Source organism: Papio anubis, chromosome 2, assembly GCF_008728515.1.
Source record: "Papio anubis isolate 15944 chromosome 2, Panubis1.0, whole genome shotgun sequence".
In the NCBI taxonomy this organism is placed as follows: domain Eukaryota; kingdom Metazoa; phylum Chordata; class Mammalia; order Primates; family Cercopithecidae; genus Papio; species Papio anubis.
In genome coordinates this window covers 104,704,545-104,721,206 of record NC_044977.1, presented here as the reverse complement: position 1 = coordinate 104,721,206, position 16,662 = coordinate 104,704,545, and the positions used below count along the sequence as shown (strand labels likewise).

The 16,662-nt window shown below is 41.5% G+C and overlaps 1 protein-coding gene across 1 annotated transcript in view; it reads right to left on the bottom strand.

Moving 5' to 3' along the window:
* The window catches only part of ETV5 (ETS variant transcription factor 5), a 62,354-nt gene that overhangs the window by 21,734 nt on the left and 23,958 nt on the right, over nt 1-16,662 (bottom strand). Inside the window, exons 6-7 of the mRNA XM_003894707.3 lie at nt 12,527-12,656; nt 11,299-11,586 (exon numbers count right to left, since the gene is read on the bottom strand). Coding sequence (XP_003894756.2) covers nt 11,299-11,586; nt 12,527-12,656 — 418 coding nt within the window. The remainder of the gene's footprint in view (nt 1-11,298; nt 11,587-12,526; nt 12,657-16,662) is intronic.

Here is a 16,662-nt window from a genome sequence, read left to right as displayed (position 1 = left end):
TGAGTTTCCTTAACACTCTTCAGTTGTCAGATAGATCCAGATGCATGCCAGCTGCCCTTTCCCTGTTGGGTGTGCAGTGTAGAAGGGAAAGCCTGCCATCCCTTAGTAGGGAAGTGACCAAAGGCAAAGTTTCTTGGCTTTGTTTGCTTATCTGTGACATAGGGATGTATTATCCTCCAAATGCTTCTGAAATGGTGAAATACAATCATGTGTGTAAAGGATGGTTTCTGCCACAGCCATAATTGACAGACTGGGATAGAGTTTAGGAAGGTGGCTGTGGAAGGTTAGAGATGTGTGACCCTCAGTCCATGAAATACACAGGAAGCACTAATCTATGTGTATAAAGAAAAGCATTTATGAATATATACCCTCAGGTAGAAAGTAGGAGCCAAGGTTCAAGGGAAAATAATACAATCCTATACTATTAAGGTCTTATTCTCTACTTTTAGCTTAAATTCTATTAATTCATAGGATTCTTGAATAGCTTTAATAAAATAGTTCGAATTTGATTTGAATCAATCTGTGGGAACAGGTGGCCAGCAGATTTCTAGAACATCAAGATTTACAATCTTAAACTGAAGAGATCTGTGGGCAGATAGGATACTGTTTACAGCAGGGTATAGCACAGCACAACATGCTCTGTCTTTACTACTCTACCTAAAGCAGCACGGTAAGATCATTTCATAATATTAAAACTACTGGGCAATTTACATATACTTATCCTTTTATCCCAGACATCAAAAGCCTCAGAATCCACCTGGCCAATGTCTTAAACAAGTTTTACCAACTATTGAAGGTTCAGTGGGCTGACAGCCTTTCACGGGTCACTGAATGCCCTGCAGCAGAACTTCTTCAGGTTGCTGTTACTTAAAGAAACCTTTCAATGGTTTTTAAAGAAGTGTAAACTCCCAGGTTTACACTTGACATTTAGAACACAGGCACCGGCACCGTGTTGCAAACCTAAAGGGAATTCTTTCAGAAAAGAAAGACGAAGTTTTTTTTTTTTTTTAAAAGACAGAGTCTTGCTCTGTCACCCAGGCTGGAATGCAGTGACTCGAGTGACTTGATCTCAGTTCACTGCAACCTCTGCCTCCTGGGATCAAGTGATTCTCCTGCCACAGCCTCCCAAGTAGCTGGGATTTTTAGTAGAAACGGGGTTTCACCATATTGGCCAGGCTGCTTGAATTCCTGGATTCAGTGATCTGCCTCTTTCAGCCTCTCAAAAGTTTGCTGGGATTACAGGCGAAAGTCACAGTGCCTGGCCAATGAAGATACTCTTTTTATTTATTTTTTTTTGAGATGGAGTCTCACTCTGTCATTCAGGCTGGAGTGCAGTGGCATAATCTTGGCTCACTGCGACCTCTGCCTCTCAGGTTCAAGCAATTCTCCTGTCTCAGCCTCCCAAGTAGCTGGGATTACAGGTGCCTGCCATCATGCCTGGCTAATTTTGTTTGTATTTTTAGTAGAGATGGGGTTTCACCACATTGGCCAGGCTGCTTTCGAACTCCTGACCTCAAGTGATCCGCCCGCCTCGGCCTCCCAAAGTGCTAGGATTATAGGTGTGAGCCACCGCACCCGGCTGAAGATATTCTTAAGGCCTTAGTTTTGTAAAGTGCCCAAATCTTGTGCTACTTGAAAGGAATGGTAAAAACACCTTCCATTTTCTCTCCCTTTCCCCTCTGCCACTATTCCAGCACCTTCGAAGGTGACCTCCATAAATCAGTTCCTTTGATAGCTCCGAGTCGGCATGTGCTGCTCAGTTCTGTAACCAGAGCCTCTGCAGCTGGCAGGCCGATGGCCTCACTTCCGCTTAGTGCTCATCTTCTCACCTTCCACAATGAAACTCTAGAGTTGGCCTGGTATGGCCTCCTCAGGAAAAGGTACTTCCACATGGGCACTAGCCAGCAACCTCATCCCCTCCCCGCAGCATAACTTTAAGGATGCGCAAAGCTTAGAGGCCTGTGATCTGCAGAACAGATTCTATAATTGGGATTGTTCTGTACTGGTTTGTTTTGAGAGAGCGGGAGTGGCCAAGGGGGATCTCAGGGGTAGGTCACAAAGCCAGTGTATTTGGAAGAAAGATTCTCAGAGCTTGCTGCTGATAATGTCTTTTATGTGCAGAGATTAGTAAAGTCATTCAGTCCTTGTCCTCAAAATACATCCTGTGAACTTTACTCACTGACCTTCATTTGAACCCCCTTCCCTTCTCCAGTCCTTTTGAAGTATGTGAGAATGTGTTGTATACATAATACAACCACGACAAAGATGCCTCTAATTTACCAAGGCAGGCAATCACTTTCAGTGAAGGCACAGCCTGGTTCCTACCAAACCTCTTCTTCCTCCCCTCCCTCCACTCCCACCATTAGCCCAACAGAGCACACGTGTAGGGAACTCACATTTGGTGAGCAAAGGGAGACTTCTGACTCTGAAAAAGCCTAAATTCAATAGGTCACAGTTTAAGGCTTTTTCGGTGCAAGTTTATTTAAAGAACCAGTTATTTATTTATTTGTCAGATTTATATAGCGCCTTTCCTCCCACGAGCTCACCCACACTCCCAACATTTGGTTTACGTTATGAAAACCGTTAGATGCTTTTTCTGCATTTCCTTTTTGGTTTCTGCTGCCAGCACACAGAGTAAACAAAATGCTTACAGGAAAAAAAAAAAAAAAGGAGAAAAGGATCTCACAAAGGCTATATGGTGATTATGGGTGCCAGGTGAAGCAGTGACCGTTTAAAGGCCGGCTGAGAAATGATACATAAAATCTGCCAAGAAATCAACATCATGCACTTAGTACTTCCGTTAAGGCTCAGAGAAGAAGATGGAAAATCGAGAAGCAGCATAGCTGGGTAAGAGGCTCTGGCTGTGAAGTCAGAATATCCTGGGCTGAAATCCAACCTTTACCACTCAGTAGCTGTGTGACCTTGTATGAGTTATCTAACTGCTCTGAAGCCTCAGTTTCCTCTTCAAAAAACTAAGGACAGCCAGGATACCTTGTAAAGATGATGTAAGATAATGTATATTTTAAGGCCCAGCCCTGTTACAACACTGGTAAGTTCTCAATGAACATTATCTTCAACTGCCCCACCTTCTCCCCACAACTCCCAAGCTAAAATCAGAAGATATGCAAATATGGCTGGGCATGGTGGCTCAGGCCTGTAATCCCAGCACTTTGGGAGGCCAAGGTGGGCAGATTACCTTGTGAGTTCCTTACATGATGTTGGGAGTTTTGAGACCAGCCTGGCCAACACGGTGAACTGAAACCTGTAACGGTTTCACCGTTGACATGGAGTCTCGCTTAGTCGTCCAGGCTGGAGTTCAGTGGCACCATCTTGGCTCACTGCAACCTCCACCTCTCAGGTTCAAGCAATTCTCCTGATTCAGCCTCCCAAGTAGCTGGGATTACAGGCGCCTGCCATCACACATGGCTAATTTTTTTGTATTTTTAGTAGAGACAGGATTTCACCACATTGGCCAGGCTGGTTTCAAACTCCTGACCTCAAGTCATCCACACACCTTGGCCTCCCAAAGTGCTAGGACTACAGGCGTGAGCCTGTTGCAGTGGCTCAGGCCTGTAATCCCAGCACTTTGGGAGGCTGAGGCGGGCAGATCACCATGTGAGTTCCCTACGTGAGGTCGGGAGTTTGAGACTAGTCTGGCCAACATGGTGAAACCCCGTCTCTAGTCTCTACTAAAAACACACAAAAATTAGCCAGGTGCAGTGTCAAATGCCTGTAAACCCAGGTACTCGGGAGGCTGAGGCAGGAAAATTGCTTGAACCCGAGAGGTGGAGGCCGAGATCGCGCCACTGCACTCCAGACTGGGTGACAGAGTAAGACTCCATCTCAAAAAAAAAAAAGCAAATAAAAGAGAAGATCTTAAGGAACTGGGAGACTATGATACACACAAGCCACACACAAATCAAAGGAACCCACTGTTTGCCTTTTCAATATCCATTCTCCTTTTGCAGAAAGAGAATGGTGATTTTTGTCGGAGGTGGCAATGTGCCAACTTCACAATGTTTATTTTCCTGAGATACAATGAAGAGCCAGACACTGTCCCTAAACATACACCAAAGAACTCTGAAACAACTCCATAAGGCCTGCCAACACTGCTGAGACTCAAATGGGCCCACTTAAACTGTGAGAAGACATTGAGAGATAAGGAACAAAAAGCATGTCCTTTCTAGGCCTACATGTTCGTCTGACTTCTCAAGATCAAATATGGGAGAGGGATGGTGACGAAACTAAGACATGTCCCCAGGATACCAGATAGTGAAAGTATTAGTTGTAGATATAACATTAATAACTTTGGCTGGGCGTGGTGGTTCACACCTGTAATCCCAGCACTTTGGGAGGCTGAGGCAGGCAGATCACCTGAGGTCAGGAGTTCGAGACTAGCCTGGCCAACACGGTGATACCCCGCCTCTACTAAAAATACAAAAATTAGCCTGGTGAGGTGGTGTGCTCCTGTAATCCCAGCTACTAGGGAGGCTAAGGCAGGAGAATCGTTTGAACCCGGGACGGGGAGGTTTTAGTAAGCCGAGATCCCACCACTGCACTCCAGCCTGTGCGATGGAGTGAGACTCATCTCAAAACAAAACAAAACAAAAAATATTAGTGTGATGATGAAAGATTAGGGATAAAGGGAGCATTACATTTTAAAAACTTAACATTAAACAATGAAGTTTCTCAGTTTGCGGTATCTACTTCATTTAAGGAAGCGTCCTTTAGTATAGTTTGTGTAAAATAAAAGTGATTTTTAAGAAGTAAAATTGTCATAGAAGCTAATATTTACTGAACACCTTCTCTATCCAAGCGTGATTTTATTTAATCCACCCAATGCTTCTATGTGGTGTCTATTATCTTATTTTCAGATGAAGAAACCAAAGTTTAGAGAAGGTGAGTGCCTGCCTAAGGTCACACAGTAGCAGAGCAGCAATTCAACCCCAGATCTGTCAGTCTGTCCCACTCCAGAGCCACTGGTCTACAGTATTTCTACAATCGTTTTAAAATACTCTCTGGAGGAGATTTAAATAAAAATCATATAGTCCAGGCAGCCAGAAAAATCCCATTTGTTTAGAAATTAAGAAACATATCTATAAAGAACTCCAAGGTTGAAAGAAATAATAGAAAATACTTGGAGCTGAATTTTTAAAATACTGCAAATCAGAACTTGTGCAATGTATCTAAAGCAGAACTTGGATAGGGAGATCAAATAACTGATTGTCCAAACCAGGATCCTTTGGAGAGTACAAGAAGCAGCTATTAGCAATCACTTCTAGACAAGGCATAGACAGACCATAAGTGACTTGGCAAACTTCCATGTACAGTCACCCCAGCCTTAACAGAAATTTTATATGGTTTTGTGCTTATATATTATAAAGAAAAAGGGCTAAAAATTAGTGAGCTAATCACACAACAAAAGAAGTTGGAAAAACAGAATAAACCCAAAGAAAACAAAGAATAAAGTATTTTAGTGAGAGCAGAAATCAATGAAACAGAAAACACCCGAGAGAGAATAAGTAAGGCCAAAAGCAGATTTGTTGAAAAGGCAATATATTGTCTGCCAAGACTAAGAAAAAAAAAAGGTCTACATAAATAATATCAAAAATGAAAAAGACAACTACAGATGCTATAGAGATTTTAGAAAGGGCACCACGAATAACTTTATGTCAATTAATTTTAAAACTCACACAAAATGGACAACTTAGAAAAATTTATTTATTTATTCAACTAAATAGAAATCCAGGGCAAAACTGTAAAATGTGAAGACACTGAGCCAGTAATTAAAAATCTTCCTACAAAGAAAATGTCAGGCCCATATGGTGTTACCAGTAAATTCTTCAAAAAGTTCAAGGAATAAAGACTTCCAATTTCCCATGAGATATTCTAAAATACAGAAAAGGGAAGACACCCTCTACTCATTTGATGAATATAACCTCAATGCTAAAACCTAGCAAGGACAATATAAGAAAGAAAAATTGTGTACTTTCTCAATCATGAAGACAGGTATGGAAGTCTTACATATTTATATCAGAAAACCCAAATTCAAGGGCCACGTGTGGTGGCTCACGCCTGTAATCCCAGCACTTTGGGAGGATGGGGTGGGTGGATCACCTGAGGTCAGGAGTTTGAGAGCAGCCTGGCCAACAAGGCGAAACGCTGTCTCTACTAAAAAATACAAAGATTAGCTGGGCATGGTGGCGCCCGCCTATAATCCCAGCTACTAGGAAGGCTAAGGTAGGAGAATTGTTTGAACCTGGCAAGTGGAGGCTACAGTGAGCCCAGATGGCGCCACTGCACTCCAGCCTTGGTGACAGAGTAAGACTCTGTCTCCAAAAAAAAAAATAAAAAAAAAAACAAGTTAGCTTTGTCACAAGAATGCAAGGTTGGTTTCATATAAATCAATGTAACTCACCATATTAAGAAATTAAAGGAGAAAATTATTTGATCATCCCAATAGAGGCAGTAAAAATGTTTAATGAATTTCAACCTCTATTCATGTTAAAAACTTTCAGTAAACTGGGGATAAAAGGAAGTGTCCTTTAGCTTGTTAAAAGGTAATAAGAAGCCTACTGTAAACATGATGAAATGCTGAAAACAAACCCTCTTAAGACTCAGAACTAAAAAAATCTCTGCACTCTAACCATTGCAAGAACATTATTCAGTCTGTCAAAGAAGGTTCCATTAAGCATCCATGAAACTCAGTTTCAGATCCCAAAGTGAATTTGTGCTGCATACACAACATGCTATTAACAGGCACTTGGAGAAGAGATGCATCAGACACATTCACTTTATTTCAGGCCAGGCTACAAATGTGACTCACAGTTAAGTTCATTCCTCTCTAAAAATTATTGTACTACAAAATCTGAAGGACAAAAATGAATAGCAATTTACTTTAAGGGTAATGAACTTTAAGAGAGGAAGAAAAAATGAGCAAAAACAAGTATATTAAATCTCTTAATTTATCTAGCATCCTTAAGGAATTGGTAGTTTTTGTTAAATCAAAATTCCAGAAAACTTAGCCCATCCCTTTAAGCTTTGAATCCTCAATAATAACCACTGAGGGAGACGTTCTTGACATTCTCAAACAGCTTAGGCCGTTTCCTCCTTCAGAAGACACTACCCAGTTGACCTTTTCCTGATGACTCCAGCACGGCACATTATGTTCTGTCAATTTACAGGCACATTATGTTCTGTCAATTTACAGCGTGCTAGCCTACCACAATACTGATGCCCTTAGGGGCTATCCAGAAGCAGAGGATTCTTCTACTACAAGAGCATTTTCCTTAAATGTTGCTGCTTCTTGGGTTTTAACCTCTTTTGTTGATGTCAAGTAAATGACAAAGCAATGTGTTCCAAAATTCTTAGAGATACATTTTTCTTAGTGGAGCTTCTTCAGTTGAATTGTAGGGCTTTCCTCAACACAAGATATAATGAGATATAGTTTAATAAAGGCCAAAAATATATGCGGCCAGTACTATAGGCATGACATAGGAATATTTTTCTGAGTTCCTCCACCCAGCACATGTAAACATCATAAATAATACAATGAGAAAACTCTCAAGATTGGGAAGGCTGAAGGAAAAAATATTTCTCCTCTTCCAGGAGCAGCTAGTCTTTCAGGATAAGTGGAACATGTCTGAACATGTCAAATTACATATCTTTTCCCCTCTCCTTGTGGGGAGGAAATCACCAGTATAAATCATGGCTTTCAAACACAGTATTTATCTTCTAAAAATAAACTGAATTGTGAAGAATTATATGCTAAGACTATATAAAACATTAACAATGTACTTTTTTCTTTCTTCATTATTTTCTTAGAGATGGGAGTCTCACTATGTTGCCCAGGCTGGAGAGCAGTGGCACAGTGAGATCATGGGAGTTTTGACCTGCTCTGTTTCTGACCCCTGGGCCAGTTCACCTCTGCTTAGGCAACTTGGTGGTCTCCACTCCCAGGAGGTCACCATATTGTTGCTAAACTTAGTGTGGACACCTGATAGATCGGCATAGTGTACTACAGAGCCAGGACTCCCGGGGTCAAGTGATCCTCCCGCCTCAGCCTCTCGAGTAACTGAGACTACAGGTGTGTGCCGCCATGTGCGGCAAGGATGTACTTTTGACTAGATTACATTTTAGTTATTTACGGCATAATTTAGCAAATTTCCATCACTATCAATAAACATAAATGGAGGACAAATAAGATACAGGGCTAAATATGGCATAAAGAAAGGAGTCTAAATCACAGGTTTTTATCCTCAAAGAGCTTACTCTATTCAACTGAACAGATACGGCACACCCAGCGAAAAAAAAGGACACATGTTAAGCACATGGGTTTGGATTAAATGATATAGGAATTTATTACGATTTTGTAGTTGAAGAGATAGATAGAACTTAAAGTATAATAAAAAAAGAGATCATGTTCAAGGTCAAAACAAATTTATCAAGGTCAATTACGCAGTTTTTATAGTAGACATTAGTGGATGTCAGCAGCCCAAATAAAATCATAACTGAAACAAATGGCGTAATTATACGTCATGAAAGTTTTTGGTTGCTGAATGTAGGACCCTGTATTTGGTTATGTGAGCTTTAGAAAGTCCCTTAACCGTGCTGAGGCCTGATTTCTAATCTGCAAAATGGTTTTTTTTTACTCTGCCTATGTCACAGGGCTGTTAAAAGTTTCAAATGAGACTCTATTTACTTCTATCATGCAAAATACCATGTATTTGTATTAGGGATTTTGTTTTGAAGTAATAGTCCCTCTAATTTTAAGTTCTAAGCCAAGAGACAACCTAGTCACCAATAAAAGTAATCTGTCCCACTTTTCGGCAAGCATAAAAGTTATTAAATGTATGATTATTAAGCTTGATATTATCCATGACTGTAATTTCTATTACTTTTACAAAAATCAAACCAGGGATTTTAGTCTGTCTCATTTTCTGTGTACTATCCAGTATCTAAAAGCAAAATCAGTCATGTTTTTGATGCGTTTTATGTCACACAGATATCACGTGGATGACCATATTAGTAGACAAAGGCAGTAGAAACAAAATTTGGTAATATATGCTTTAAATAAAGGTGGGGTGGAATAAGGATGAGGGTAGAGAGAGCTGCATCACAATTTCTCAAAGTGTGACAAGACTATATCCAAGCCCCACCCCAGGCCCACCGACTCTATCTCTGAATGTTAACAAGGAATCTGCATTGAAAATCCCCCCTCCACACTCCGTGGGGACTCCTGTGCACTTTCAACTTTGAAAGGACAGCATTCTTGTGTAGAAACCCAAGTGCAAAGTGTTGTTTTTAATCAATTTGGTAGCCTACAGAATACCTCCCCCTTTACCTCAATTATCTCAAGGATAGTGTGTGTGAGAACTTTGAATTTTAGACCCATCAGTCCTAAAGGCAGAGTATAAGATCAAGTAAGTCCAAAATGCACAGGCAGACTTCAAGGAGGAATCACCCAAAAAAGAAATATCTGCATTCTGGTTCCCTCCTCTCTTCCTTTCAACACCCAAGGGCAAATAACTCATCAATCCCAGGAATCCAAACCTCCTTCCTTCTCAGGAGGCTGGGTGGACTGGAGACAGGCTTATTTCACAGCTGAGACTGGGGCTACCGTCTCCCAATTCTCCAGGAGAACTAGGATACTTGTCTCCCAACTCAATTAACTGTTAATACAGTATGTTACATAAGCCCCTCGGATAAAGAACAAGGATTGAGGGGGAAATACTGGATAAAGGAATTTTCTTTTATACTTCATGGTACAACAAATAGAAGTTTGCTAAGAATTTCAAATACTGGATATATACCCGACCCCACCCCTCCTCCCCAGTTTCCCCATAACCCTTGCAGAAAATCAGCAAGATGCTGTTTAAAAACACCAAAAAACCATTGAAATAAAAATGATATCTAGGCCAGAGTTCACAAATTGGCAGGCCTGCGGGGTGATTTTGCCCAGAGAAGTTTTGTTTAGTCTGCAGAGTGATGTTGTTTTTAATTTGAATTAGTTGCCAACTTGAAAAAAAAAATCTACAATTTTTACATAAAAAACCAAGTATCCAAACTCTCCTGCACAAGTACAGGTTGTTAGTACAAGGTAACAATTGCCAAAAGCTCAGAGGCAGCTGTGTCTTCCAGATGAGCCCCGGGTGGCAATAGAGGCCCACTCCCAAGCCAGCCCCCCGCCAACTCCATCAGTGCTCACCCCTTGAGCCCTGTGTAACACGAGTGTTCATGTCCCTTGGCCTAACCAAGGAATAAACAGCAACTAGCCATATTCTGCTGTTCTTAATGGTGACTTTCAGAGCAAAATGGGAAGTGGATCAGAACCAGACAAAGGGACCTTATTTTTTTCCCTGCATTTCATCTAGAAATAAAGTGATCTCCAAGTAAATACTGGCAGGCATCTGGAATGGACCAGGCCTGGGAAAGGTACACTCATGTATTTTCCCTACCCCTGCCCCATTGCCGCCCCCCCACACCATCTTGCATCCTTTGGTAATATTGTTGACAACTACCCACCCATGGTTATCTCCTTATCCCAAGGAAACTTGAAATAAAAAAAGGCCCCCAGCACATCTTCTATAAAAGAAGGACACAAGCATCAGAGATTCTAGAACGCCACAGATAATAAACTTAGAAGGCTGGAACTTTAAGAGGTCAGGTTTGGAGTGCACAGAGAAGGTTCCCTTTGCACACTTTTTTGATAAATGAATGACTCTGGACAAGTTACTCCTGATGCCTCAATGTCTGTAGAAATATAAAAACCACCTGCAGTGTAACCAGGAGATTTCTATCTCAAAAGCAGACGTATAAACAAGGTCCTTAGCTAATCTCCTACTGTTAAAACATGTTAAAGTCAGATGAGTAATACTACCTTGTATAACTCAGCAATCGTCCCTTATATGTAAGTGAAATGTTAACAACCAAAGTTCGATTCTATTAATAGTAGGCAGCATCCAATGAGGAGTCAGGAACCTGCCCTCAGTGAGGGACAAGACTATCCTGGCAAGTCATTCTTCCTCTAGTTCTGTGAGAAGGGAGAATACCAGTTACCTCTCCCTTACCTACTTCATAAGGATGTCGTGGTCCATCAACCATCTGGTGTACCTTGGGAACAGGGTAGTATATAAACAGTCATATTCATATTGCTATTAGTCTTGCTTCACAAGCTGCCTCAGTGCAATCACAACTTTTTAGGAGCCTGGTAAACAAGAAAAACTGCTTCCCTTCTCCCACTAAGAAAGGACAGGAATGAGGGAGGCAGGTAAGGAAGAAGGCCAGATCAACACCCACCTCTGTTCTGATGGATACTGGTTTTCAGGCATCATCTTTGGCATCTGCAGGGGTTGATGTGGTGGTCGGGGGACCGCAAATGTTTGCTGCTGTGGTCCAGGCTCTGGAAGCGAATGGGGGGCGGGGGCGGGGCCCACACCTTGAACAGGGCCAGCTGCAGGGGCGTGTGCTGAGGTGGGCAGAGTTGCCTGAGGTGGGGGAAATAGGGGATTCTGATGGGTGGGTGAGAGGGGGGTTGTAGGAGGGGTTAATGGCTTGAACCCAGAGGGAGGCTTCCTATCATAGGCACTGTAAACAGAAAAAGAGAAGGAACCATTAAGCTGAAATGAAGCCATTAGCATGGTTACCAAGTCCAGCAGAAAGCTAGTTTGCAGCCCATTGTTGCCAGGAAATAACAGCATTAACATAGTTAAATCGCTCGTAGCCCTGAGGGGATATTTGTACCTCCGAAAAGTGACAAACACACTGCGTCACAGGGACTTGTTTAACACTTCTAGTGATTTTTCTCAAGGATAATTTTAGCCTCTGCTTCCGGTTTCCTTTCTCCCTCCTTCTAAAAGAATTCTCCGTGTATGCCTGTGTAGGGTGGGTGGGTGAGGGGAGAATTTACGCTTTGCCAGGTGTTCTCTGGTCCCCTCTCCTAACTATTCCAGGGTTCCCAGGAATTAGTCAGAATCTGTGTTGAAGGTACGTCTGTGCTGTGACATCATTTGAATTAACAACTCTTCTCCTCCCCCTTTCAGGCAAATCTATGTTTATCTTCTAGAGCAAAGAATGATTTAAAATTAAAGCTTCATTCCTGGGGCCTGGATATTCTTAAGTAAAGGGCACAAGCTTCAAGACTTTTTCATATATTCTGATTTGGAGATTACTTCTTTGGTGCTTAAAGTTCACATTAACATATGATAGACATGAAGAAGTATATATTACCTGCCTCAAAGCCACAGATCAAATATCCCAGGATTGAGACTCTTTCCCTAGAAGGACTGGGTACCCTATGAACTTAGTGCCCTGCGGAGCCACAAGGCTTTAACGGTTTTCTTTCGTGTGCAGTACGATGATCCCAAGGGGACTATACTACACCTGGAGGATGACACTGCCATGAAAGGAGGATGTGTTCTACCCCAGGGTCTGCTGGGTAAGTAACACTGGGAAGGAACATTCAGGTTGATGGCTACTTTCAGAGCCTTTCTGGGCAGCCTTTCTTCGACTCCACTTGCCCACTTACCAATAGTTGTAGAGGCACTTTTCTCCATAGTTAGCACCAAGAGCCTGCTCATGGCTACAAGACGACAGCTCAGAGGAGGGGCTGTGCAGCTCCCGTTTGATCTTGGTTGGAGGTGGGGCATGAAGCACCACTGAAATCAGAAGAGGGATGAGGGGGGGAATAGAGAGAGAACAGCTGATTAACAGGGAGCACAATGCTTCCTTCTGCAAACCTTCTAACTAGCTGATTGTTCTTGGAACTCATGTCAAGTCACACGTCAGAAAAAGCAAAACGATTAAACACACAACCTCCCATCTAAAGCCAATTAAATTCTTCAAAGCCAGAAGTCATCATCTGACACTTTTAATTAGCCAAGTCTTTTTTCCCAAATTTCTTTGGTCATGGGTCTTGCTTTCCAGAAGCTGCAAAACCCTTAAAAACCTTGCAGGTAATGGGTCTCCACCAAAAATGCAAGTGGCTGCAGACATGAAGAATTTTGTTTCCAAAAAGGACGAAACGACCAAAAATGTGTTGGTAGACATTACCAACACATTTAAGCTTATCAAAGGCTTAAAATTGCTGTGGCAAATATATTTCTTATTCAGATGCATATTTACAAATTAAATATAGAATTTTTAAAAAGTCCTTCCTCAAGTAACTTTAAATATCAGCTCTCAGCAAGAAATATTCAACTTCAGAGGCATTCCAAAAATTTTAAAAGCAAAGGAATAAAACAACAGACCAATCCACTACCTAGAAAAGGCTAATGAATACAGAAAGCAGAAAGCCTGGCTACCTTTGTGCTTACATCTGCTCCAGGCCTGTCTCAGTGACTGACCAGCAAGGGTGGGTTTGTATAACCAGTCCTTTCATAGATGGTACAGTGAATGTTCCTGAATTCATGGAATAAATGCATGGAGCTACTGCTTTTGGTTTGGAAGCCAACTACATATTCCACGTAGGATCCTGAGAGGGCAGAGTAACAAGAATTTTTCAAATCAAGGTGATTTACATGTGGTGGCCAAAAAAAAACCCCAAAAAAAAACCAAAAAAAACCCAAAGAACAAAAAACCGAGTTTGCCTTTTCTGTCTTCTCTAGGAGCTAAATTGTTGCAGAGACAGCATTTTATCCAAAGTGGAAAGATGCATTTCACGCTATAAGGGCTGCCTTCTAGTTGAGTTAGAACAGTTACTCCTTGTCTAGCTACCTTGGAAGGTGGGGAAGGAGAGCAAGTTAAGCTTCTGTGCTGGCCACTGTATCAAAGGTCTCATTAAATAGCTAACTACAGTCAGTGATCTGGTGACCCAATAACATTTTCAGTTTGACTCAATGTTTAAACCTGAAACATCTTTAGGAGTTAGGTTAATTCTTAGTAATTATACTAGGTAGAACTAGCTAAACAAATCATCACACCTCTCTTTTTTTTTTTTCTGAGATGGAGTCTCACTCTGTTGCTTAGGCTGGAGTGCAATGGCGCGATCACCGCAATCTCCACCTTCTGGGTTCAAATGATTCTCCTGCCTCAGGCTGCTGAGTAGCTGGGATTACAGGCGCCCGCCACCACGCCCAGCTAATTTTTGTATTTTTAGTAGAGACAGGGTTTCACCATGTTGGCCAGGCTGGTCTCGAACTACTGACCTCCTGATCCGCCCACCTTGGCCTCCCAAAGTGCTAGGATTACAGGCGTGAGCCACCGCGCCCAGCCTAAACAATCATCTCTTTTCTATTAATATCTGATAAGACCGAACAATCTTCCAGCCAACTGGCCTCTCAGGTGCCTCTATAATCCCAAATTCTGAACTCAGGAGTGAGTACGAGACAGATGACTCTATCACAGATGACAAGGTTATAAAGCAATGTTGCTGCAAAGTCCTGCCAGTGACTGACTTGAAAGGACAGGTTTTCATAATTCCTTTCTTACATAATGCCAACTGCTTTTCCTGAATACATAAAATAAGCTGAGAACTAGCAGATTATATTTAGAAGTCATTAGAGTTTCTCTCGTGATTTTTTGATGGTGACATCATGGCAGCCAACACTCAATTGTTATCAATTGTTTCAAATATTCAGACACAGAAAATAGTGAAGCTTGTTTGAATGTTGGTAGTAAATGAGAATTTGACACAGAAATCCCTTTCTCCAACGCAGTAGATAGTCTGGCAGTTCTCAGCACTGCCCCTTGGTCACTGCCCTTCCTCTCACCAGTCTTCTGCTATAAAAGTTTTGGCAAAATAATGAGGAAAGGTAATGATGACCCAATTTAAACAAAAGACGTGTCCTTGAAACGTCTACCTTTCTTGTTTTATCTAATGATAGTCATTTGCAATCACTTTACCTAATTGTTTGGAAAGAAAACAATTAGTGTATTATTCAATGGTCTGATTTCAGGTTTTAGAAGTGTCTTGACATTGTCACAATATTATTATAACAGTTACCAATTCTGCTGACAAGTCTAACACCAGAGGGTAAGCCAAAGTTGCCCAGAAAGAAACATTTTGTATTTGTTTTGGGAACTGCACATATCTAAAAGGATCTAAATTGCCAGCAAATTCTGATGTCTTGATTTCTTCAAATCTAGACAGTACTTAGTGTGTACCACATCATTTTGGCTCTAAATTATATAGTACCTTCTACCCCAAAATGTCTTGTATGTGGAATAGTATATTCTTTATACAAAGGGGGAGTTCAAAAAGTATTCGCGTGAACAAATGGATTGTATTTCCAATTTGTTCTTACCCTTGAAGGCAGGGACCACATCTACCCTACAAGGCTGGGTACGATGTTAGTTATACATACTTTCCCTACCCAGGATAAAACACGGCAGGAACGAGAACGGAAAAAGTTTCACAGATCTACACTGACAGGAAAGCCACGAGGGGCCCTATGAGTGGTGAGGAACAAGGCTCAGCTCCTTAAAGGTCTGTAGGACTAGAGGATGTGTGAAGGAGCCTAATTCTGGCATGTGTTAGTCAGAGATAGTGGTGTATTTAAAGCAGGAACTCAGAAGCCCAAGGAATGCTCCTTGCTTTCAGTCTGTTTCTTCATTTGTAAAATGAGGTATGCAATGCTGCCTTGAGAAATAAAGAAAAGGGCACAGCACCTTGCAGATGGTGCTATGATGTTGTGTAATTATACCCTGTGCTTTCAAAAATAGTATTTACCTTTGCACAGCTGACTTACTAGATGATGACAGAGACCCAGGACTATAAAGGATGGCAACAAATTGGAATTGAAAAGGGATCATGAACTCTTGAGGAAGTCTGAAAAGAAATGCTAAAAAAAAAAAGAGTTGACATTTGAGCTAATAAACATCTTCTGCAATTAGAAACTTTGAGTTTAAATTCAGAATTGTAGAAGAGGGCCCACAAAGTCAGGGGTGTCCTGACAATAATTCTTGCTGAATGGGGACTACCCTCTTTGTCATGAAGATCTTTCTTTCCTTCATCATTCATTCATTCATTCATTCAATTCATTCATTCATTCACAGAGTATGTTCAATGGGCCAGGTATTCTGGATGTCAGGGGTATATGATGCTAAGCAAAACAGACATGGTCCTTTGCTCATGGGCTGCATAATTTAGTAAGGCATCTGACTTTTAGCATCTTCTCAACGATGCAATTAGAGATAGATTAGGGCCTCAGTATGCTGAATTCAAGTCCTTACATTTATAGATAAGGATCCTGAGGCCCAAAGGAACTAAAGGTCTTAGGCTGCTGTTATTCGAGGGGAGAAGAGGCAAGGGCCCCTGCACTGTCACTGTAGTCATCTTCTACCACACTGACAGAAACGCAAGATATTCCGCTCGCTCACTTTGTACATTCAAAATAGAAGGCATAAACCTTTTTTTTCAACTAAACAAAAATACCACTTATACCTGGTTAAGAGAAAATGCTCTAGAACAAAGGGAAAATAGTTGAGAAGAACTAATACCTCTGGAAGAGAACAGAGAAGGCTGATCAAGAAAGAAGCAGCCAGCCAGACCCCTTACCATTTCCTTTATGCCTAGTTGCTCTTATACACCTAATTTCATTAAATCTTCCCAATTTAATGAGAAAGCCATTAATGCTTCCACTGCCTTCATTTTACAAACATGAAAACAAGGCTCAAAGTCACTCGCCACGGTTTCACAGCTGGTCAGTGGCCAGGATTCCTACC